The sequence below is a fragment of the Ptychodera flava genome, assembly GCF_041260155.1.
Source record: "Ptychodera flava strain L36383 chromosome 3 unlocalized genomic scaffold, AS_Pfla_20210202 Scaffold_27__1_contigs__length_13241970_pilon, whole genome shotgun sequence".
NCBI lineage: Eukaryota > Metazoa > Hemichordata > Enteropneusta > Ptychoderidae > Ptychodera > Ptychodera flava.
The window spans coordinates 2,075,037-2,101,733 of record NW_027248281.1 but is presented as its reverse complement, the minus strand read 5'-3'; the positions used below and the strand labels follow the sequence as shown (position 1 = coordinate 2,101,733).

At 36.7% G+C, this 26,697-nt stretch overlaps 1 protein-coding gene across 1 annotated transcript; it reads right to left on the bottom strand.

Annotated features, from left to right (window-relative positions):
• Window positions 1-1,472: 1,472 nt before the first annotated feature.
• LOC139126247 (zinc finger protein ZPR1-like) lies at window positions 1,473-26,360 on the bottom strand. The gene is made up of 10 exons (XM_070692293.1): window positions 26,117-26,360; window positions 13,373-13,534; window positions 12,529-12,690; window positions 12,101-12,187; window positions 11,419-11,541; window positions 9,199-9,370; window positions 7,826-7,986; window positions 6,424-6,624; window positions 5,279-5,344; window positions 1,473-3,377 (listed from the first exon to the last, which is right to left on the bottom strand). Exons 1-10 carry the CDS (start codon window positions 26,228-26,230, stop codon window positions 3,255-3,257), a joined length of 1,371 nt encoding a protein of 456 aa, XP_070548394.1. The 5' UTR covers window positions 26,231-26,360; the 3' UTR covers window positions 1,473-3,254.
• Between the last annotated feature and the right edge of the window lie 337 nt (window positions 26,361-26,697).

The window sequence follows — 26,697 nt, the reverse complement described above, 5'->3', positions numbered from 1 at the left end:
ATACCGATCACAAACTGCCACCAGATTTTTCATAATTGCCACCTGATTTTATATCCGGTGGCAAACTTTTGCCACAAGAAATAAAAAAGCATTTCTATCCCTGGTAGATGATCCTGTCCCTCTACCGTCTGTGGTACAGGTATAGACAGTAGATGATCCTGTCCCTCTACCGTCTGTGGTACAGGTATAGACAGTAGATGATCCTGTCCTCTACCGTCTGTGGTACAGGTATAGACAGTAGATGATCCTGTCCCTCTACCGTCTGTGGTACAGGTATAGCAGTAGATGATCCTGTCCCTCTACCGTCTGTGGTACAGGTATAGACAGTAGATGATCCTGTCCCTCTACCGTCTGTGGTACAGGTATAGACAGTAGATGATCCTGTCCCTCTACCGTCTGTGGTACAGGTATAGACAGTAGATGATCCTGTCCCTCTACCGTCTGTGGTACAGGTATAGACAGTAGATGATCCTGTCCCTCTACCGTCTGTGGTACAGGTATAGACAGTAGATGATCCTGTCCCTCTACCGTCTGTGGTACAGGTATAGACAGTAGATGATCCTGTCCCTCTACCGTCTGTGGTACAGGTATAGACAGTAGATGATCCTGTCCCTCTACCGTCTGTGGTACAGGTATAGACAGTAGATGATCCTGTCCCTCTACCGTCTGTGGTACAGGTATAGACAGTAGATGATCCTGTCCCTCTACAGTCTGTGGTACAGGTATAGACAGTAGATGATCCTGTCCCTCTACCGTCTGTGGTACAGGTATAGACAGTAGATGATCCTGTCCCTCTACAGTCTGTGGTACAGGTATAGACAGTAGATGATCCTGTCCCTCTACTGTCTGTGTTACAGGTATAGACAGTAGATGATCTGTCCCTCTACCGTCTGTGGTACAGGTATAGACAGTAGATGATCCTGTCCCTCTACCGTCTGTGGTACAGGTATAGACAGTAGATGATCCTGTCCCTCTACAGTCTGTGGTACAGCATACTAACTCACTGACATTATGTTATTATGATCCCAGTGTGTTTCAAATTGATGACCTAAGTTGACCTCATCAAAGCTACAAAGAATGTGAATAATGAAAATTTATTTTGTGCCATGAAACTAATGATGTGACAAATTAGCTAAATATTGATAAACATCTTTTCTATAGTGGAAGATAGGAATGTCCGATATTTTACTGCCAAAATTTAATTATCTACAGTTATGTTTTGTAATGTGTTGAATTATTTGTACTTGGGCAAAGTCTAAGAATAGCCAGGCTACTGTGACCAGTCTTGTCATCAGAATTTTTATCTACAACAAGGCCACTGCATAAAATAGATCAGATAACTTTGTTTACATATTTTCCATTCATTAGCTTTAAACAGTGATTGCATAAATGGTGGATAACTTCAAGACTTGAGGAGCTGAGGATGATGGTTACCAAATTGTTACTAAATAAGACTCAGACTGGTGTTATTTTATGATTGATGTTTCCTTTATTTACACATTGTAACTTAATGTATCCAGTGAAATGAAAGACGATGTAGAGATGATAAAATGATAAATGACTTGACAGATACATTCTATGATGATTTACTTTGAATCATGGGCTGTTTGACAAAAATGACGCTTAATCTTAACTCATACATCTTCCTTTTTACTGTAAAATTAAATTGTCTTTCTTTTATAGATGTAGAAGTTCTTTGTATAAACAAGGGACTGGTATGTTGTTGATCAGCTGTACAAGTGATAGGCTGGTATCATACATTTCACTGTGGTTGCCTTGATATGCAAATACACTGATATTTAGCAAGTTCCAAAAATGCAACTGATAATCCATAACACTCACAAAAACAAAAACACTGTCACAATACAGGAACTCAAACACTGTCACAATACAGGAACTCAACACTGTCACAATACAGGAACTCAAACACAGACTTGTGGGTGAAAACACATTCAAAGATGTGTGTTTATGCTGCGTATATAATTTACAGTAATGAAATGTGTTGCTGGTTGATTTTTGGACTTAATACAAAATATGACCGGTAATTTATTTTTTCAGACACACAACTTGATATCTTTGACTTTCTTTGAATTGATTTGCCCCTATGAAGAGAGATGTAGACCTGTGCATTTCATGCAGCATGCTGTATTTATACTTCAGCAACAACAGTCTTAGCTCTAGAGCTGCATCTACACTGTTGGCTGTATTTTGGCAATTCTTCTCATTGAAAGTTTTGTTGTAAAATTGAACTTGGACAAATGTCTTTACCAATGAGTCACCAATGCCCTGTGAATCAGTTGTTAGGGTGTAAACATTTATATTTAAGCAATAATGTACTCCCTCCCGGCTCATAATGAGGACGAAAGCAAACATGATGAACGAGACGAAGCTGAGTACATTATGGAGTGTAAAGTTTGCTAGAGTCCATTACAGGCTGGAAGGGGGTACAATATTGCTACTATGGTATTTTATAGTTTTGGTGGTGCCAGTGAATTTGCAGATGTATAAAACATCTGAGGTCACAATGCTGAATAATCAGATACATTATCAGTAATAATCTGAGGGATGATGTCATATAATTCACTGTTTATTGATACATTATCAGTAATAATCTGAGGGTATGATGTCATATAATTCACTGTTATTGATACATTATCAGTGATAATCTGAGGGTATGATGTCATATAATTCACTGTTATTGATACATTATCAGTAATAATCTGAGGGTATGATGTCATATAATTCACTGTTATTGATACATTATCAGTGATAATCTGAGGGTATGATGTCATATAATTCACTGTTATTGATACATTATCAGTGATAATCTGAGGGTATGACGTCATATAATTCACTGTTATTGATACATTATCAGTAATAATCTGAGGGTAAGATGTCATATAATTCACTGTTATTGACAAAGCTGTAGTATAATGACCATTTGATTTCACAGAGCATTGACTGGCATTTAAACTGCATACTGAAACAAGACATTACAAAAATCTTTTGATATGTCCATCTCTACTTGTATGCAAATCATTCATAAAGGCAATACAAACCTTGAAAGCATTTCAAACCAACTGTTTCTATCAGAGTTCACATAACTGAGTCTTCTCACAATTACTTTGTTGGTTGACAGTGAAGTGAAAAATGAGGTACATCATGGGTCATTTTCAATTTATGGAAAATAAGAACCTGTCACTGTAACACAGTAGAATTTATCCAGAACTTATGCACAATACAAAGTAACGATGTCATGAATCTTGGAAGTAATTTTCTGTTTTCATGTCAGTGAGACCAAGGAGTTCATTATGTTGATCAGTTCTTTCATAATCCTCGATGATCATTTCAGGGTCGTCATCTGGAGCATACAGGTTCTGTTAAAGAAACACTAGAGTCAACAAACAGTCTACATTTTCTGAACTTGATGAAAAACGATTTTGACAACCAAAAGTTAGAATAACACGGTATTTGTTGTCTTTGTTTGATAACAATGAAAGATGACTGAATCTAATGACATATTATTAATTATCAACATTTAATCTGAGCAGACATTTCATATCATTGGAACACCATGAACAGAATAGAATAAAATTCCATCATTTATTCAGTATCACATTGGCAATGTGTGGCATTGGGAGAAAAAAACACTCTATAAAATTGAGTAAAAACGCAAAAATTACAGAAGCCAATAGTCTGACATTATCCTTCTGTCCGCTTGTTTGTGTTTTGTTTCATATTAAAATAAAGTTTATTCTACAGGACCCATACAGGGAAGATATATCCAAAGGTGACAAAAATGACAGTCTGAGCAAACAATGAATAGCAGTGTATGGTGAACAGTATTCACATATTGACTAGCCATGAGGGCAACAGCATACGTCTGTACCCCGAGGGACTGTGAGTCACCCCAAAAACAGACTGTTTCCCGAGGCCGGAGGCCGAGGGAAACAGTGTTTTTGGGGGTGACTCACAGGCCCGAGGGGTTAAAGACGTATGCTGTTGCCCTCATGCCAGTCAATATGTGTTTTGTAACACACCTCATCCGTAGCCATGCATAAGAACGTACTATACACAAAACGTGTCGCATGTAGGCCTATGATGTCGTTCAGTAAGAAAAAGTTTTTCCCAAAAGGATCGCAATACTTCTGCAAAACGTTCAATTCACCTTTGATTATAGTTTTTGTCCGTATCGAGTCCTTGTTGGAAACCAAAGCATTCAATTCTTCTTCAGAAAGTAGGATAAACCAAGAAATTTCTCGACTATCGTTTCGATCAGCCGCAGACGACATCTTTGTTTACATTCCGGTCCGCGTTCGCGTCAAATATCGTTTTTGACGTCAGCGGGCATCATTTTCGGAACTGATGCCTGGCAGGCAACAGTTCCAACAAATGATGCCTGATGACGTCGTTTACGTGGATCAGCACAAAAAGAACGCATCCCACGTGACTATCAATTGGCGAATTAGAATACAGACTGCGGATGAGGTGTGTTACAATATACACATATTGACTGGCCATGAGGGCAACAGCATACATCTGTGAGTCAGCCTCCACCTAAAACAGACTGTTTCCTGAGGCTGAAGGCCGAGGGAAAACAGTCTGTTTTTGGGGTGACTCACAAGCCTGTTGGGTTACAGGCATGCTGTTGCCCTCATGGCCAGTCAATATGTGTTTTGTAACACACCTCATCCGTAGTCATGCATAAGAACGTACCATACACAAAATTGTGCATGTAGCTATATGATGTAATATGTTGGAGTGGTTCAGCAAGAAAAAGTTTTTCCGACAGCGTCGCTATACTTCTGCAAAACATTCAATGCACCTTTTGACTAACGTTTTCATCTGTTTCAAGACCTTGTTGGAAACCAGAGCATTCAGTTTTTCTTCAGAAAGTAGGATAAACAGAGAAATTTCTCGACTATCCTTTCGCTTGGCCAAAACAACATCTTTGTTCACATTTTCCATTCACAAGTACTTGCGCAAATGTCAGTTTTGAAGTCAGTGGGCATTGTTTTTTCGGAACAGATGCCTGGCAGGCAACAGTTCCAACAAATGATGCCTGATGACGTCGTTTACGTGGATCAGCACAAAAAGAACGCATCCCATGTGACTATTAATTGGCGAATTAGAATACAGACTGCAGATGAGGTGTATGATCAAGTGAATGACTGTAAATTGTGTAGCGTACAAGGCTGAACTAATTCAGCTTTACTGTGTACAGTAACATAGAGTGATTGAATGCAAACGTGAATTGAAATTTGATAATTTTTCCTACCTGCAGATAACTGTTACCAGCTGGATCATCCAATACAATTTTTACAAAATGGTCACCGCTAATTACCTGGATAATGTGAGAATAAAACCATACAAGTTAATCAAATATTAGATTTAAAACGGTAGAGTCCTGTAGATGCTGTGAAATGTTTGTGAAAGGAAATTTAGTATTATACGTAGATACTGCTAAGAATAGATCAAAATGGAAAATTTAGTATTATACGTAGATACTGCTAAGAAATAGATCAAAATGGAAATTTAGTATTATACGTAGATACTGCTAAGAAATAGATCAAAATGGAAATTTAGTATTATTTAAACTGAGTTAGATACATACGTAGATACTGCTAAGAAATGGATCAAAATGGAACATATTTAAAACTGATCAAAAATGGAACAGTTCAGACACTGCGATATTATCTTAAAGCAGCTAACATTTGTTTCCATCCCTGATACTGAGAATCATTACTGATGATGATAGTTTTTTTCAGATCAAACTCCTCAGTGCGATGTGGTGTGGGAAGACTCCTTAAAGTGTACAGTTCATCAAAGGGAAATACCAGAGTTATGTTTACAAGGTGTCAGAGAATGAAAACATTGATAATCACGGTAGAGCAATGTTTTGTTGTGTCACATCAATTCTGATTAAGGAATTGCCTGAAATAAAGTGTACTGCATAACAGAATTTTAATCATGGATGCAAAGATAATGTGATATGGATGAATAATTCTGTACAAAGAAACTTTGAACTATGCCTGCGTCTGATTTATGTTCATGACACAAAGGTTTCACACAGCCAAGTAACTGTTGTTAAAATATGATATTATTTTCTATTGTTGATCAATTTGAGTATCTTTCCAGCAAAAATTTGATTTCATCTCTGATATCTTTGCATTGTGCTGTGTGGTAAAAGATGCACTCTGGTTCTGTAAACTTACAAAACAATCCTGATATTGTAATCAATACAATGAGAGATGTTGACAACTCAGTAAACAATACTAAAAGATAGTAAGATGATTCTGTATCGAATTCTAAGGACTCCAGCCCCATTGTAAGGATTGAGAAGTACCATCTCTGCTGTAGATGTCAATATTTTATAACAACATCCAACCTTGATGTGTGACTGAATTAATAGTTTTATCTTACCCTTTCAAGTTTCTTAACAAAGTCACCAAGTTTCATCTTCTCAGTTTCATCACTGCTGTCTCCAGTCATAAATGGATTGGAAGTCATCAACTGATCCTTAATATTCGTAAGTAATCCTTCCAATGTAGTGAATTTACCACCAAGGGTTCCGGCTTCCAATTCAAAATCCAATTCCGGGATGGATAATCCACATGTGTCAGACTGTGAGAAATGAAAATTACAAGTGTCAGAGTGTTCATGTTATGTAAGTCCATACAACTTTATCTTAGGAACAATTACATATCATGTGATAGTACACTCACACAGTGTCCTGTAGATCAGTACGGGAGGAGGTCATTTTCAAACAGGTGGTACCTCGCGCGGAGTCTGCGGCGTCCCGCTTATCCGTTTTCCACGGTGATCACCGCACCTCAGGTGCCGTGAATATTTATGACGAACTCATTAAAACAATCTAGCTTTGACATCTTCAATCCTTTATACAATTGAAAAAAATCTAGTAGTGTACAATGTCATGATACTGCTAAGATTCTTTCTTTCACCTACAAGATTGCCATGTACATTAAATACCCATTAAGAGACTAGTCTGTGAAATTCAACCATTTCTCAACATAGACTTCAAGACTTCTGTATGACATAACTTTCAATTCCCTGTTAAGCTGACAAAACACAAACAAAGCCAGTTCTGCCTCTAATTACAATTCCTATGAACAAACCAAATATAAAACATTTCTGACAAATATATTTCTGTGTAAAGATCTAGCATTTCATGGTCAGCAAATTTGACAAGTTAATACAAAATATTTCCCTCATATTTTTGTACTTTTAATCAAACACTATTAAAATTTAAAATAAGTGGGTTAAAGTTCAATTCAACTGCCCCTTTCCCAAGTTCCCATAAAGCAAGAAGTTGTGTCGTCTGAGGGCGCTTTGTGATGTCACCATTGGGTTATTGCATTTGCTTGAGTGGGACCAAATAGACACAATAGCCATTCATACATGAAGCAAGACTTATTGCAACATGATTTCCTTCATTTTGGCTAAGTTTGTATTATTTTGGAAAAAATGTTTATTTCAAGTCATCATGTTGGGATCTCTGGAAGGACGTATTTGCTCTGTTTACTATGTCCATGTTTTATTTATCTGCAGACATTCAGTCTGTTTCCTCCACCACAATAACACAGATAGTGACATCACTGGGATCAGTACCGTGACATTACTGGGATCAGTACCGTGACATTACTGGGATCAGTACCGTGACATTACTGGGATCAGTACCGTGACATTACTGGGATCAGTACCGTGACATTACTGGGATCAGTACCGTGACATTACTGGGATCAGTACTATGACATCACAGGGATCAATACCGTGACATCACTGGGATCAGTACCGGCATACTGACCTTCAAGACATCTCTGTTTAAGTCACTGACATCCGTCATCTTCAGTGTTATTTTCCTGCCTTTCTCTTCAATTCCAGATCCTGATTTTACTTCCGTTGTTTTGTGTCCACATTTCTCACAAAGGGTTGCCATAATAATAACTTCCTTGAAATGCGGAATGGCTTGTCATGTTTAGTTAAGGAGAAAACACTCCAGAGTCATTTCACCTCAGACTCTTTTATTATCTCATTCTTTTCAAATGACAACATGGTTTAATCCAAGCTATATAGAGTACGGTATTGGCTAGCACTACTATCAACATATCATATATCCACTGCTGCTACAGACATGGAAGTAGAACTCAATAGCTGCATCAGCAGCAACATCCATAGCACTGAAGCTAGGATTTTAGGACTGGGGACACTTGGCCCTTTCCATGGGCTATTACAATTTTTGATTTTGATTTTCATTTTTTTGGAGGGGTGGGGGGGGTCGTCTAAAATGCCCAGGAAAAATTGCAAAAGAACCCACACATTGTGTATTAGTCTGGGCACGGTCCCTCCACAAAGGAGGGACCGTGGTCTGGGCTTGTTGTACTCCCTATGATTTTTCATAGTTTTCTGCCTTTAATCAAGATTCTATAATCTTTTTTCAGAAGACTAACACACAATGCTTTATCACAGTCAAATGGCTCTACATGTATGTCAGGTCCCTCTATAAACATGAGTTTGTTCACTGTGTCTGTTTCCAGTCTATTTTTCAGTGATGTTATTTTGCGCACTAAAGCCATGTCCCTAGTCTGTCTGAGCAGGGAATATAAGAGTAATTTCAGACAACTTTAACAAGTGGTGTTTTGAAACAGACTAATCACTTTGATTTTTGCAGATCAAACCCCAAACTTTGGATTATTTCTCTCTTTGGCTGTAGTACTAATTCTTTTACCATGTTCCACTTTATACGTCATTGTTGCAACATTTAGTATTTGTTTGAAACTTGTCAGTGTACAGTGAGAATGACCAGCACTACCAAAAGAATCACCAACGTTCATAGCATTGTACGTCAAACTGTCAATGGTTTTGGTGGGTAATGAATTAACACACAGAAGACAGCTAGGATAGCTGTACTTGACTTGAATTAAGTATTTTAACAAAGATGTTCATGTAGTAATCATGTACCAAAATGTCACTGCCAAACTTTATGTTAGTTGGATCTCATCTTTGATATTACTGATTCCTATTTTCTTATTATTCTGTAATGGTGGTCTATTTGTACATATCTATCCATTAACAGAAGAACAATGAATGATATTCTTGCTGGATAATATTTTAGAAAACTTGAATTTTGCATTCCTGATGTAAGCCTCATGATAAGAATGGCATTCATGTAAAGGATACGTACAAGTTTCATGTTGGTTTCCACTGGACTATTGCAGTTGGAACAATTTGTCATAAAAACCATGATTTCATCTTTGATGTTATCGACTCCTTCTTCCTGTCCAAGTGTCCGTGGTCTCACAATACCATCATCAGATACAGCCATTAGATTGGACGCACCATTGTCATCAGGCTGCAGAAAAAGTCATCAAAAACACATAACAGATTTTGAAACAAGCTATCATGATAGACTTTATAATCATGATGAAAAGGGTCTTTGTATTTTAATAACACTGAGATAAACCATTCTTGTGGAAAAAAGAAGGGATGGTCTTGTCTATCTTAGGGTGAATTTGATGATAAATATATTGAATTGTAATGCAGCTACAAATGGTCTCAGTACTCCACAGATTTGACAGATTTAGTTGTAAGCAGGCCATGTAAATACTGTGACATTTAATCCTGGAGCACAATTGACTAACTCTTTCATTCTATTGATATCCTTATTTCTTACATTCTGGTTGTTTCATCAGTTTGGGGGTATATTACCATTTTACACCTTGCAAAAGTTGCATTGAAATACCATATTACTCTCAATAAGTTGACTAAGCCATTTGACTCCTGTGATAAACAGTTCTACCAGTAAACATTCTTTTACAATCCAATTGATACATTTATTTAGAATTGTAGGATTATATAATTTGATGATGCAAGCATTCAAATGAATGATAAACTGAATGATAAACTTTGAAATTGTCAGAGAAAGTGGAAACTCTGATCAGAATTTCACCGGACCACAAATTGTGTATAAATGATGTATGAGTGAGCAGTTTTCATACAGGTATCAACTGACATGGTAAAATGGCATAGCAATTCACATGCATCACTGTGACACAATCAGTGTACGCACAATTTTCTGATTTCAAGGTTTATTGTTTGACTTTTACGACTATAGCAATACATCATAATTTTGTTCAGTTTCTATTTTTCCTGTTGAACAGGAAAGAACAGTACATGCATGTAGCCAATAAAAATATAGAGGGCGCCCTTCAACACTTGCAGTGGATGCATTTATCTGTGTTGATGGTGGACATGTCTGTAAACAGGATTTCATGTTAAGCATAAATTTTAACTTTTCAAGAAAAGCTAACATTTACATATCGTTTGGTTGTTAAGTAACAATCAAGCCATTCTGAACCATTGTTAATGTTAAAAGAACTTCAGGCTGTTTGACTTGAGCAGCTACACAAATTTGAATTTCTACTGCTGTCCTACAGGAGTTACTGGTAGTTCCCAGTGTATTCCACAAGTTTACTCCTGTGTACGTTTGAGTATGCTTGCTGTCACGCATTTGGATTCAGATCTAAATTTATTATTTGCTGTATTTGTGTTATGCATCAATAGCAACAATATCTCCAATGCATTGGGAATATAAAATAAAATTTGTAATCTTTTGGCTGTACTCAATGAAGACATTCTGTAGTTTCACAGGATAATATGGTAGTGACTGTGTTATTTACAAATACTTGGAACGGTTTACCAGTATGTGTCTTATATGTAGTCTGGCAGAGACCCTGCGATTCATGTTCTTTCCCTGTTGGAACACGCGCGCGCCCTTCAGAGACGCGACGCGAATCCCAGGGTCTGGACGTTCTTGCAAGCGACCGGTCGGATTTCTGCCTGATCCGGGTACTTTATAGAACTCCACACATCCGTCAATCAGAAATAAATGACAAGTACCATAGCCAAATAAATTAAAAATGAAAAATAAAAACATATTGCGTATATAGGTCTACTGGCTACTAGTATATATTCTCTCCGCTCAGTTAGATAGGTGTTTCTTTTGACGTCACTACCCCTATGAATATTCATATACTTGCAAAAACCGACAGTCGCTGTGTCTGGCAGCGCATGCTCACAGCTGCATAGCGTAGCCTTCGAATGCAGCAGGGCCATCGTGGCAGTCGTGGGCGTGCAAAAAACAAGGCACAGCGACTGTGGAGAGTCTAGTGTCTTATATGTAGTCAGTCAGCCACTTCATTACCACTGTATAAATACATAGCAACCAATAAACTCAGTTACCGCTCTAGAAAACAATGTCCAAGTGTTTAAATGTTTATTGTGATTGGTTGGTGTGTAATAGCTTTGTAAAGTTGTCCCTGATTGGTTAGCATTTCTGTGAGATGTATCTGTAGCATGTGAGGCACACATTAACCCAACATGTAGATATAAGTCTCTTACCACTAGGCCTAGCTGCTGATCTTGTTCAAAGGTTCTGTTGTAGTATGTTATTTTCATCTCAGGGTCTCTCTGAGGAGCATGTACATTTTCAATAAAACTGTTTCCTGATGGGTCATCTACTGTCTGAAATATCAACAGTTGATTAAATATCAATTTGTTAAGAATATACTTGTGAACCCCTTAATACTGTCATTGTCTTGCGTCTTCTTTCTCTTGTTGTACAATATACATCTGTATATACAATTTGTCTATAATTGATCTTTATACCATCAGACTTACATTTGTTGATCTAAATTTCTGAAGCCAGTGTTGATGGATTGGTTTCTAGAAAATATATGATAAATGTTTCTTTAATTACAGCAACAAAATAAACAATTGACACAAACATTTAAGATATCATAGAATGATGACCTACTGTATCATATTACTCACAGAACACTTCCCAGTGTTGTCAAGTAAAATTGGGGAATGATATACATGTTATAAATCCTAACATAACCTCCAATTTTCATAGAAAGGTTTATTCAGATCAAATTGATGTAATTTGTCTGCCAATAGCAAAGATGGTGAAATGTCTCTGTATGGGGACTTCCCAACAAGTCCAAAGTAATCACACATTGTAATTTCAATACTAATTCTCAAAGAATGTTCTCTACCAACAATTTTATGTGCCTGTACTTACTATTGTAAATGGTGATTCTAAATCCTTCAGTTTCTTGATTTTTTCAATAAATTCATCAATTTTATCAGCTGTGGCTGGGTCCATGGCCTGTTTGTTGATTTGGGAAAAAATATTGGAAATGAAGTGGCTTCATAAAATAAGCAATGTCAAGATATGGGCAACCAAGATGTCTTGTTAATGAAAATACCATAGTACAATGTGTATCAACGCTGAAATAATATAATTTTATATACCTTAACTGCCACTGTTTACTGAAATATCCTACTGCCAGTGGATACATGTTGAACAAAGGAATGCAGTTTTGTTAGAATATTGTAGGATTGCAAACAGAGAATATGCAAATAGGTATCACATCATATAAATCAGTTGAAGTGGATTGTTAGCAAATGGTTAGGATTCTAAGACAATAATGAAATATTGCTACTTACCCTTCTGATTGGCTGTTCTTGTTCCAAACCAGTGACAACTCTATCTAAAACGCCCTCTACAGTTGTCAAAATACCTTTCTGTGTATTTGATGGAATTTCAAGGTCAAGATGAGGGATGCAAACACTTGCCGAATCAGACTTGACAACTTTTCTGTTCAGATCCTTTGAGAAAAATACAGGGTTTGTATTAATTATTGAAAGCTCTTCATCAGTGCTACAATGCATGGATATAATTCAGGATATTCACTGCATGACTTATCAAGTCTTTGCATCACAGTGACATCCATACTGTAAATACATGATATCTCATAATCACTGGAAAAACTCAGCCTCAAACTGAAGTTAGAGTGGTATATCACATGTAATTCACTTCTTGTGTCTAAATTTGATACACAACATGTCATAATGATATGCATACTTTAACTTCCAAAACATGACCTGCCACAGACATTGGTAGAAAGTAAGATTTTCATTGGATGAAAGAAACCATGTGACATTTTAGAGCTATTAAATTAGACTGTGTTATTACAGCTATGAAGCAGTGACACGCCCTTGATTGATTGATTACAGTGTATTATTGTTCATGTTGCAGACCAAGATAGCATCTTTGTCTTACATCATGAGAACTTAGAAGAGTTCCGCAGGTTTTGTTGTTGTTATGTTAGAATACAGGCCATTCCATTCCATGTACATGTATGAATACTGGCATTTAGAATTTCTGTCTCACAGGACATCAGCTACTCTACGTCCATAAATTGCTAGCTTTCTTTTGACAAAACACACATACCAAACAAAACAATATATGATGAAATAGCAAATACCAAATATGACATTTGATTCTTACCTGTGGAGTTTTTATTTCAACTTCATACTTGCATCCTTGGTCTTGTATTTTCCCTCCTGGTTGGATTTCATTGTTGCTATAGTTACAGTGAGGACATTCAAATGAGATGAGGATGACATCTTTGTAGAATGGTATCCTTGTCAACAGCAGTCTGGTGATACCCTGCAAGTCAACACTGTCATAGATGAGTACATGTGAAGACAGATATGAAGAGTTAAATTCAAAATTGTGTCTGTTTGATCGTCTTTTTATACAATTAGCATTTGGTAAACTAAACCAAAGTAATATGACTATACTCAGACGACTTGAATAATGACTGGTTTTATTGATAGCAATCAGTTTCATGTTTTGGATGTCAAGTTAACAAACTTTTCAAAACGATTACTAAAATACAGCATTACGGAAAGAATTTGAAATAAATTTATGATTACCATTTTTCCTGACAGGATACTTATTAATTCATAGATATGTGTAACTTTTTTTTCATTTAATTTTAAGAAAATGAAAAATGCACCAATGTTGAAAGATGTGTTTGAAAATTATCTTTACTAATTTCACTCTACCTGGAATGTGCTGTCAAAGTTTATAACAGACAACTTGTCTGTTTGTATTTGATAACTAAACTTGTTATGATATTTCAGATTTAGAGGGTTCAATACAGCATCCATCTATGTACACTAGATCTCAATAGCTTGACAAAAGACTATCAAAAGTATTATTATTATTATTTATTTCAGTACTTTGGCCTCCGGCCTATAGTACAATACAAAATAGAAAAATTTGTACCTGGACACATGAGGAGTACAAAAAAGATACAATCACAAATATAATTAACAAAAGCAATTACTTCTCTAACTCATTTTTATGTCTCTCTCTGAGCTTGAAAGCAAAAAATACAAATTTGGCAAAATACTCTATGTTTCCAGACTCTGACTGCATTAGCATGACAAATTTCTGATAATTACAATCTTGATAAAAGTACCTTGGTAAATACTTTTCTCGTAAATCAGTATAAAATGGGCACACTAGACAATAATGATACTCATCTTCCACTGCGTCATATTCATAGCAAACACATTTTCGATTTTCATGTGGAATACCTTTTGAACGATCAGTTTCTATCCTCAACTGATGTGTTGAGGATCTCAAACGACACAATGCTGATCTCAGTTTGCTGTCCTCAATACTTGTGAGGTAAGACTCACAAATTGATAACTTTAAATGCACAGTAGTTATCTAGTTTTGTGTACCTTGACATATCTGAGTTCCATGACTGTATAAAATTATCACGAATTCACTGTTTAAAATATTCAAAAATGAAGACTTCTTCTAAACCTTGATTTAGCCATAAAAAGCCAAAACCATAAGACAACAATAATGTTTTTACATCAAAGCCTAACATTTATGATTATTTTCAGCCTCTTTGTATTGATATTTGTAACATTCATATACAAAGCACTGATGCTCATTTTTAAAATTTTGAGCCAATACTTGATAATTTGCTCATATCTCAAACAGTGTAAAGATATTCTACCTAGTTCGTTTCAACAGTATTAGGTTAGCTTATTTGCATTGAACTCTTCTAAGCTATGTTGAATCTTCAAAATGTTCATATCATAGAATGCGCCTTGGGGACAGATATTTAGACTCTCAAATTTCTACAATTCTTTCCTGATCTACCACATGTGAGGGCTAATACTAAAGCGTTTGGAGAAAGAAAACCCTTAACCATCTTAGTTTTTCAGAAATCCAAAATTTAATTTTTCCTCCATAGAGTTAACATAGGAATGGCAGCCATTTTGAATTTATAGCAAAATGTTGGGGAATTTGTTTCGCTAGTTCCAAACTTTTTACGGTGACCCCCAATTTTTTGCTCACGTGTTGACACACGTGAGCATATGTCGCAGCGATGTCTGTCTGTCTGTCTGTCTGTTTGTGTGCTCAATATCTCAAAAATGGCTGATCAGATCAGAATCAAATCTGGTACATAGATTAAGTTTGCAAATTGCAAGAATGATTAGTTTTTGGTGGGTGTGGCTTTCTTACTTTTTGCTCATTTGCATAATTATGATTTTAGAAAAACTGATATATATTGACAACGACTGCACACAATTTGATGAGATTCGCTACAAACGTTGATCACACCAAGATATATCAGCTTTGAAAGATATTAACGGGTGACGTGAAAGATGATTACTAATTTGCATGTTTAATGAAATTTCCTAATTAGGAGTATATATCTGAATTTACTCGATCAAAATTGACGAAACTTGGTATGCATATTGAAGATACTATGATTTAACATTATTGAAAGTCAGTAAGCATTTTTACTTCATCCAAATCCTAATTTGCATATTTAATGACCTTTTGAAATTAAGGATATATATTTGAAGTTACATGACCAAAATTGATGAAACTTGCTATGTACATTAAAGATACTATGATAGAATATTATTAAATGTCATTAAGCATTTTTACATCAGCCAATTCCTAATTTGCATATTTTATGAACTTTCCTAATTAGGGGTATTTGTCTGAATTGACGAGACCAAAGTTGATGAAACTGGCTATGTACATTAAAGATACTATGATAGAATATTATTGAAAGTCATTAAGCATTTGAACTTTAGCCAATTCCTTATTTGCATATTTAATGAACTTTCATAATCAGGGATATTTATCTGTATTGACTAGACCAAAGTTGACGAAACTTGCTATGTACATTAAAGGTACTATGATACGACATTATTGAAAGTCATTAAGCATTTTTACTTCATTCAGCTCCTAATTTGCATATTTATTGAATTTTTGAAATTTGGGATATACCGGTATATTTGAATTACATGACCAAAATTGATGAAACTTGCTATGTACATTAAAGATACTATTATGTAGGCTAACATTATTGAAAGGCATTAAGCATTTTTGCTTCAGCCAATTCCTAATTTGTGTATTTAATGAACTTTCCTAATTAGGGATATATACTTGGATTTATTTGATCAAAGTTGGCATAACATGCTATGTACATTGATGATTATACCAGGTTATATCAATATTGGAAGTCATTTCACATTTAAGTTTTCATGTCAGCTAATTTATAGTTTGCATATCTAATGAACTTTCAAAGTTTGGAATATATAGTTTGAAGGACTTGACCAAAGGCAATTACACTTGCTATATAAAGTGGTGATACAATGACAGCAGTCAAAGAAATTAATTATTTTTATTTCAGCTAATTACATATTGAATACTTAATGACGTATAAAGTTAATCTGTGGTGAATATTGTTCATTATGTTGATCATAATACTTTCAATGAAGTTGCAAACATGTGGGAAAGGTTCAAATTTACACATAACTACAATATACCAGTATAATGAAACACGTGAGCATTTACAGTTCATATCTGGTTATTGTTGCTTTGGTAAGTAAAAAATTGTTGAAAGTTTCATTCAGGAATGTTTGAGCAAAAGTTTAAGTCCTTCACTTTCGAGGCGCATACTTCTTTAAAATACCAGTGATCATGACTTTTTTAACCTTCACAATTCATAGTTCCAAGGAGCAACTAGTGTTAAATGTATTGTATTGGTTTGCTGACTTTTGAGCTTTGACAGGTCAGGATGAGCTTTTCTACTGAGGTCATGCCACAGTAATCACATGATATGGTCTGATATTACCATATATGGAGTGATTGTGCAGGTCATACCTGGTCAGTCTAAATATAGTCTGACTAAAGGTGATCATAATGGCGGCCTCTAAGCTTGCAACATCTGAAGAAATACTTGATGAAATTGGTGAGGATTTTTTATCTTGTCCAGTCTGTTTGGAACAGTACAAGTATCCAAAAGTTTTACCATGTCATCATTCCTTCTGTCAACTGTGTCTGGAAAGATTGGTGGAAAAAACAGGGAATTTAAACTGTCCTACTTGTCAGAAATCAATACAACTTCCAAGTGACGGGATTGCGGGTCTACACAACAATTTCTTCATAAATTCACTACTGGAAGTTGTGAAGAAAAGAAGTACAGAGGTCGCTGATCAAAGGGAAAGAAATGTGAGTTTTGTGAAGAAACTGAAGCTTCAGTTTTTTGTGTGGATTGTGAGCAGTATTACTGTGAGGTATGCAGCAGGAAACTCCATAGGAAAATGAAACTAGCAACTTCACATGAAGTGTTGACGGTGGAGGAATACAAGAAAGGACGGAGAAGAAAAATAACAACTGAAAATTGTAAAGCTCATCAAGAAAATAAAGTCAAATTCTACTGTGTTACATGCAAGATTCCTATCTGTGTGGAGTGTACTATCATTGATCACAGAGTTCCTGACCACAGTCATCGATATCTTCAAGAAGTGGCAGATAATGCAGTAAGAAGTTGTCAGCGTTGGTTGAGAAGTTGAAAGTGAAAGCAAGAGAAGTGGACCAAAGCAGAGCAGAGGTCAAGGATGCATGTAAGAAAGTGACAGAACAGTGTATGGTGAACAAACAGAAAGTCAGGAAACAGAAAGACGCCCTCATTGACAAGATAGAGAAAGAAGAAAGAATGGTGGTAGACAAATTAGATGCCAACTGTAGTCACCAGGTCAAAGGTTTTGAAAGTGACATCGGTCACCTAGAGTTGAAATACGAAACCCTTGTCAGTACTTGTAGTTATACTGAAGCACTGATGCATCATGGGAATGTAGCTAAACTTGCATCTAAAGGTCACAGTGTGATTGCTGAACTGGAGGAGCTAGTTTCCATGGATACCACACCCACCATAGAACATGAAGTGGTAGAGTTCTGCCCTTCAGATGACATATCAGTAGATGGAATGCTGGGATTGGTGAGATCTGATGTCTGTATCTCACAGTGTACAGTTGATAAAATTCCAAAGTGTATTCGGATAGGTGATTCAATAAAACTAAGGATCACAACCCAGAACACATCTGGGAAACCAGTGATCCCAAGACAAGCGGTGGAATGACATTGACAAAACCAGATGGATCAAAGACCAAGGTTGATGTGACACACAGCAAGGATGGCAAACACACTATTACAGCTAATACAGAGATGGTTGGGAATACAAAGTTGCCATGACAATTGGAAATCAGGAAGTACCAGGATCACCATTTGAAATTCCTGTCATCAAAGCCTTTAAGGATTGGTGAAAACATTGGGAAAGCAAGGAACCAATAAAGGAGAGTTTAGCCAACCACATGGTTTAGTAATCAACAAAAATGGAGATGTGGTTGTGACTGACTTTCAGAAGCACAGAACACAAATTATTGACATTGATGGAAATTGGAAGAAAACTTTCAAATTCAATGAGTTTTACAAGAGCTTTCATCCAATCGATATAGCAGTATCAGCTGACAATAGATACTTCATGACGGATTTGAACAATGACCATGTGGTTGTGAGTGATGAAGCTGGAAAGGTAATCACATCGTTTGGACAACATGAACTCAAAGATCCACGAGGTATCAGCATCAGCCCACTGGATGGCGCTGTTTATGTGTCAGACTGGGATGGCAAGGTGGGACGTGGAACTGACAAGGAGGGACACTGTATCAGGAAGTACACACAGGATGGCCATACATCAAATCTATTGGAAGTATGGGAATCAAGATGGCCAATTCAAAGGACCATACATGATGGCACATGATAATAATGGTGTTCTATTTGTGGCAGACTATGACCATGACCGTATCCAGGTCTTCAGTGCAGACGATAACTTTATGTACAAATTTGGAAACTCTGGTAAAATGGATGGCCAGATGTTTGGTCCGAGTGGTGTATGCCTTGACTCAGAAAGATGCGTGTATGTCAGTGATTGCAGTCACCGCATTCAGAAATTTGACAGTAGAGGAAGATTCATATCTCGTCTTGACAGAAAGGAAGATGGTTTAGACAGTCCAAAAGGCTTGGTGGTAACTGACAGTGATCCAATGATGATGTTTGTTGCAGACAAAGATAACCACTGCATCAGAGTGTTTGAACTCTGAAGACAAACTACACTACAATGTGTGACACTAAACAGTGCATATAAAACATGGGATCAAAGTGGAATTACAACTACCAAATCACGGCAATAAACTGTTCCCGTAGCAATCTGGAAAACAGAACTCAATTTGTATCTTTCCTCTGCTAACTTTATAAATTTGCTTGATTTCAAAGTTATTCACATTTTCATTACTGTCAAACCGGCTGGTCAAAAGAGAGTGACCATGGACCAGTCACCATCTGTCATGCAATACATATCTTCAGTCAATTTTATGTTTTGACATGTACTTTGTACTTGCTTCAAGGGTTTAATGGAGATTAACTGGAAAACACAATTTTTACATGGTTCTTTCTAGATTAGAAGACCTGTTGTATTAGAGCAATGACATGCATATGGCATCCTTGAATAATGATGTCTCCATTCTCAGCCTTTACTCATTGGTAGCAGGTTCATTGATATTAAAGGGGAAGTTCACAAAGGCTGATTTTTACATATATGCTAGCTTTGGGGTCACTTATTCCTGAACCATTTTCGCCATTTATAAATCAAACGGTTTGTTATAAAACATAAAAAATACCGCAATTATACGGTGTCGCTCAAATTTGATCAGAATTGGTATATACATGTACCAGTATGGGTTACCAATGATCAACAATAAATGTTGTTTCTGTCTGTTCAGTGGAGGAAAATTCTATGTTGATGTTATGACAATGACTTCTGCACAGTACAACCAGAAAAACGACAAGAAATATTTAAACCAGAAAAACAAGAATGACAAAAGTAATTAAGGTCTAACTTTAGGTACTGGAGGTCAACTTTAGCAACATGCATATCAGAAACAAGCCCCTCTTAGTTTAGTATAAACGGTCTTCCCCATCTACTGTCTATGGTTGCAGCTGGTCAGTTAATATGTAACAGTTCATAAACAATGACAGGAAATGAGTCAAGATCAGTGGAGTTTGCCTGTTTCTCAATGGCATGCCTCCTGTACATTTGCAGGATTTCACTTTCTTACCTCATTTGCACATTTTGACACTGATGTGTTCATTTGAACAAATTCACATCTCAACCCCTGCATCTACCTGTACACCAAATACTGAGATGGTAGCTTTGGCGGTATGGGAGCCTTTGTGTGTGACGGACATACATCCGCACATACCCACAAATATACAGACATGCAAATCAGATGCAAATGAACTGATTCAGCTCATAACCTCACATTGGTAAACCAAATGTGAGCTAAAAATTATGGCGGAAGTTGCATTTTAGAGCTTCATCAACTCACTGTATTTGAATCATGGGAAAAGCATCAAGATTGGCACTTTCATCATGTGATATGGCAGGGACCATCTTCCGATGGGTATGACATTTTCATTCACATTCATATGAAGTAGTGTGTATTTGCATAAGTATTGTTTATGTTATGAAAATACGCACAGCCTGGCATGAACTGAGTGGACAATGCCATACCCATTAGAAGATGGTCCCTGCCATATCACCTGATGAAAGCGCCAAGCTTGGTATTTTTTCCATGATTCAAAATACGTAAAAGTTGATGAAGCCCTAAACTGCAACTTCTGCCACAATTTTTGTCCATTTTTGTATAAAAAATTGCACAAGTTATAAATGACAAAAATGGCATTTCCGGTATAAGCAACTCCAAAGCTAGCAAATATGAAAACATTTGCCTGGTGAACTTCCCTTTTCAAGCTTCTAAAAAGATAATGGCGGCAACTTTTTCTGATACCTATTTAAATAAATTTCGTTCTACGAAACAAAATATTTTCACCTCTCTAACTTATGTTGGAACAAAGCCTTGCAAATATACAGTGCAATGTGTCTGGAATGCATTGTTACTGTCAACAAATGAATTCTATGATTCAAGATTAAAATACACTCATCAACAGTGATATTGGACATCACACAAATACTTGTATGTAACGGTACACAGTGTTGGCAAGTAGAATACTGGGATGTGATTTGGGGAGTACATCGGCTATCACACAATTGCCTGTACAGTGTGTTAACACCTTAAATACTGGATATTTAGACATGACTTGGGTTGTCAAAGCAACAATCTATTTCATAAACAGTGTTACACATCAAACTTACATTAAAAGTTACGTTAAAATTCATAAATAACTTGTGTTATTTTTAGGCTGGTTTTTACTAACAGAATGACAACTTCCATGTGATGTAGCATTCATTGCAAACTTAAAAGTGTTTTAATTGCTGTTGAGAGGTTAGAAAATGCTAAATTTATCACATTTCATACGTCTTAGCTATATCAACATAAAGTTCTAAAGCTGTCATAAAAATGTTTGTTGATCCATTGCCTGAAATGCACCTCACATTTAGGAATTTCACTTTCAATGAAATGTACTTTTTGTTTCAATAATTTTGATTGGGCTCCTGATGATGAGTGAAGGGGGCAGAAGGACCCAACCACTTTGCTCACTACTGCCACTGAACTGCAATAATGTAGCCTGGCAGTCAATGGAGCAATGGTTGTTGCCATTATTTCACTGCAATAAAGCACAACCATTGCACATTCCTCAGGCTTTATTATTGCAGCTATACTGCCACTATGGGGAGATCCCTGCATGATCACTGTGACAGTAAAATCATCTTTAGAGATTGGGCCAATATTTTTGCAATGACAGGTTCAGATCTTGGTAGATGGAAGTTATTGCAATAGTTTAACAGATATCTTGAGACTTTACTATGCTTGTCTTCACATTCTGTATGGTCTATAATTTTTATGTACAGAATGAAGATGTAAGGTTATTCAATGGAAAAATCCAAAGCTGTAAATTGAAATTGTAATGTATTCTGCCAGTCTGAACAATATAATCAATGACCAACAAATCACATGGCTAGATACGTAGCATATTTCAAATTGTGTTTTTGGGTCACAAATCTCCTACCTACAATAGATTATATGACATGCAAATTGATGATGATATGGTGGTTTTATGCCTTATTGGGTCATGGAGTAGCCTAGATGTGATAATATCTAAAGTACCAACAATTTATCAAGTACTGTTTGGGTGCCCTTGCAATGGCACCATCAGTACAACAGATAATAGTTTTCTGTTTTATGCAAATTTTTACCACAGATTCTTTTCTGAAGGTGTTTCTAACTATAACATACAATGTGCAATGCCACATCCAACAATTATGCTTTTTATACAAAATTACCCCTCACAACATGATCCTTCTCGTATTTTAAATCAACTTTGTTTTTATGTTCCAAGTAGCAATTTGGTACAGAAAGTTCTCTCCAACTCACGATTAGTAAATTGCAGAAAATTTTCTTTATTTCAGTTTCAAATCAGCTTTATCCAGATATTTTAATCCAGATCTATAATTTATTTATATGTCATGTTCTTGATTTGAACATGTCTGTCCGGTGTGATTTTTTTGTATTCCAGATCCATAAGTGGGTTAAACCCATTGATGTATGTAATAAATATTAAATAAATAAATAAATAAATAAACAAAAAACTTGTACTAGATCCCTATACCGTCCATGAATTTTCAACATCACCGATTCACCACACTATTATACATGTACCTCCCATTGTGAGTAACCTTTACCACAGACCCTCCAAACATAGTGGCTGGAGGGGACTGTGACTTTACAAAGAAATTATGGGGTGGAGTGTTGATGATTGTATTGATGTCTCCCCCCCCCCCCCCCCCCCCCCCCCCCCGGATGTTCCAGAATTTGTGAGTTGCCCACCCCCACCCCAACCATGGTGTAGGTGGTGGTGGTGGGGGGCGTAATTCAAAACAGGTTCAGATCTGCCATAATTCTACCTACATGTCACTAGTTCGAATCTGTATCATATGTAACTTGCAGTGTTTGGTATGACTATCCATAAACAGCAGTTTACAATCCATGCTTCTGCTATTAAAATGTTTATATGTACCATAGACGACTGGTAAAATTTCAATCCTGAGCTGACTGATCAAGACGTGCAGTACTCCTTATCCCTCTGACTTCCTTTCCTTCAGGCCGTCATACATGTAATGACATCAGGAACAGAGGAAAATATCTTGCATCTAGTGTGATCCATTGTAATATGTAACAGTATGTAGTACAAATTACTGCCATAAAGTTTTCAGTAGATTGATGGGGACTGTAATTTAATAGTAATTGAATGACAGTGCAGTAGTCCAATAGAAGTGAAATGATTATGTAGTTGTTACATTTAGTTCTTATAAAGCTGTTTTTTAGTCAACTCATTTCTAAGGGGTGTCAGGCAAGGCGATAAGTTTTGTAGTCAAAAAACAGAACTTACATTTCTATTTCGTAAAATTTGGTTCATTTTCACTTTTGGGAAATACTTGTTTTTCTAAATATAAATACAGAAGTTTATGTAGAGAATAAAAAATTACTTTTAAAACTAGCTAATTTCATCCTGTCATGTATTTTGCAATTTTCACTATTTACAGAGCACATCAATAGTTCCCTTTCATTAAGATACTGATTGTGTGAATGCTTGTTGTAATAAAACCCAGAAATATCTTTTCCTGGGTCTGTCATTGCAAGAAAACAATTTGTACAATCAATTTAAATAACACTTTCAGTGTTTTCCCAAGGACTTTCTAATAGCATAACAACTAATTTGCATAACAATTCGGTTAATTTTTCTGTTAATGAATTTCTATTGTTTTACCAAAATCAAATGGTGGTGGTCACTATGCTTTAATTGCTCTGGCGAGAATACTGACACTTTTGTACCATAAATACTGGCAAAAACATAGGACTTGTTGACAAATATTGAAAATATTAGCACCACCATAGGCAGAATAACATTTCCCAGTTTGCTGACTTACTCAAGCACTTTGGCAACTTTTTTTGCTACAGTCTGTTGGAGCAATGTTTTCTCTTAAACCATTACAGAATCAAATTATTTTTCCCCTTCATCTGCTAAAAATCCCCTCCACTAACAGGGCTGCCTGATTGGTATGATTATTGGGAATTATAGAAGTATGTCATCCCGCAGTTACTGATAATGTATCTGATTACCCAGCATTGAGGCACAAGCTGATTTGTACATCTACAAATTCACTAGCATTGCCAAAACTAAGCAATTATAGCAATAATGTACCCCCTCCTGGCCAATAATGAACTCAAATAAACTTTGCACTCAGATCTGCCTTGTACATTTTATGCTATGCATAGTTTGCTTTTATCCATTAAGGGCCAGAAGGGGCCCTTGGGTAAATTTACATTATAATATACCTTGAGCAATGTTACCGTGTAACACTATAAGGAAAATGCCCTTACATTTGTGTAATAATTTGCCATATCATGGCCAAGCACACTTTGCCAAAATATGGGCAAGTGAGTGCATTTCAGAACTAGCTTTATTCTGGATAGTACTATGCGTGTTGCTATACGTTCCATTCGTCAGCAAAGCTAGCACAAGATTTGAACGTCATCATTCTGTTCGTACAGGCGACTGTGAAGTTAGCGAAATCGGGTGATATTTTTCACGGTTTCAAATTAAAGCCCAGCATTAACTAAGCACACTATTGATGATCAGATGTCTACATTTTTGAAAGATTTGAAGGTGAACTGAATATAAATCAGACCAAGTGCAATCGACAAATAAGCTAAGCTTAGTCGTCACCTGTTGCCCCGCTTCAACTCCACGGTCATTTCACTGTAAAATCCTCATAAACTTAAAGGCACATATATTTCTTTCAATCGAGTTTTTTGCCAACAATCACATTTTGCTGCTGATGTTATGTAATTTATGTTAATTTGAAACTAAGCTGTTCTTCTTACACCTCAATTTACGCCTTATTCTTTGTTGGTATGTGTATGTTGCTCTACACGCTCTACAGGTAAACAAATGACATCATCATGTACATAAATTATGAATACGCGACGGGATGTGACCATCGTTTTTTCCGAAAAATTTACAAACATATCCATTTATGTTGGACGTCACATCTATGTCCAAATCTTTGCATAATATTTTTAACAACATATTTATTATTCCATAAGGTATATGATAAAACCTATACAGCCCTGATACAGGCTTGCTTGGCAAACCTCATTTGTATGGCGTACGGGCCTGAGCATGCAAGGGCCCTTCCATCGTAAAACCTCAGTCTGTAAAACTCATATCACTTATAAAGATTATTATTTTTTAAATTGAGCGTGGTGCCTAAATGTCTTGGGTTCCAGTGCGGCAATATTCAAGAAGTGGAACTCACAATTGATTGCAGTGACAGCCGCCATTGGGACTACTGTGCTTCGTCTATGGCAGATATGACATCATCAACTTATGGCTATACCAGTTCTTGAATTTGCCCTGAAACGTCTTGAAAACACAGGCGCTCGTGAGCTGAGTATGAGTAGTCTGCTTGATCGATCGATCGCGTACTCTTTGCTCTGCCCTGAGCTCCAAGGCAAGTGGGGTGGTGGAGGGCAGAGCAAAGAGTACGCGATCGATTGATCAAGCGGGCAATCCATCGATCAAGCAGACTACCCAGCCCACGAACGCCTGTGCTTGAAAACCAACTTACAAGGGATCATCCTCATGTTCCATGTGGATGTGTACGCAGGTTATTGACGCTATCGCGTTCGGGGCGTCAGCGAGACCGAGACAAACAGGGCACATATCATCGGTTACCGCGTACCGTTCACTGGTAATGCCGCAGTATCATGGACGATTTCTGGAACTTTCTCGATTTCTCCTACACACGGTAACAAACGGCTGTTTGCCACACGTACTCACCGTTTCCTCGCAGTTGACGCACAAACTCTCGAGTTCAGAAGCTTCCCGATCTTCAATATCTTCTGCATCAAGATCGCGGAAAAGTGGCTTGTTACCGTATGGTTGTTCTGCCATCTCTTTTGTTAACAACACTCCTTAAATGTTCGTGATTTGGAACTTGTGCGGTCTGTCTGAACGTACAACGCGTCGACAGGCAGTGGTTATCGAGACTCAGCGGCTTAGGACTCATCGCATGTGTGAGAACATACAGTATGTCGCGACATATGAACTCTAACCTTTATACGCATTTGAACTCAGACGAACAGACGTGGGCTTGATGAAACATTCTCCTGTATAAAGAGCCCTTCAATGATTGGTCAAATTTTATTAACTAATCCAAAGTACAGGCATGCAGGTTACACGGATAAAGTAATTATTCTCCAACTTTACTGATTTTTCCGCTAATAAATATACCTACACTAATCTTTGAAATGAAAAGTTGTCACGAAATCTCATGTTTTTCCAGATTTAGCGAATTTGATAATGCCGATCCATGGAGAGCCGTCAAATGTGATTGGCCAATGAGCTATCTCGTATTGAAG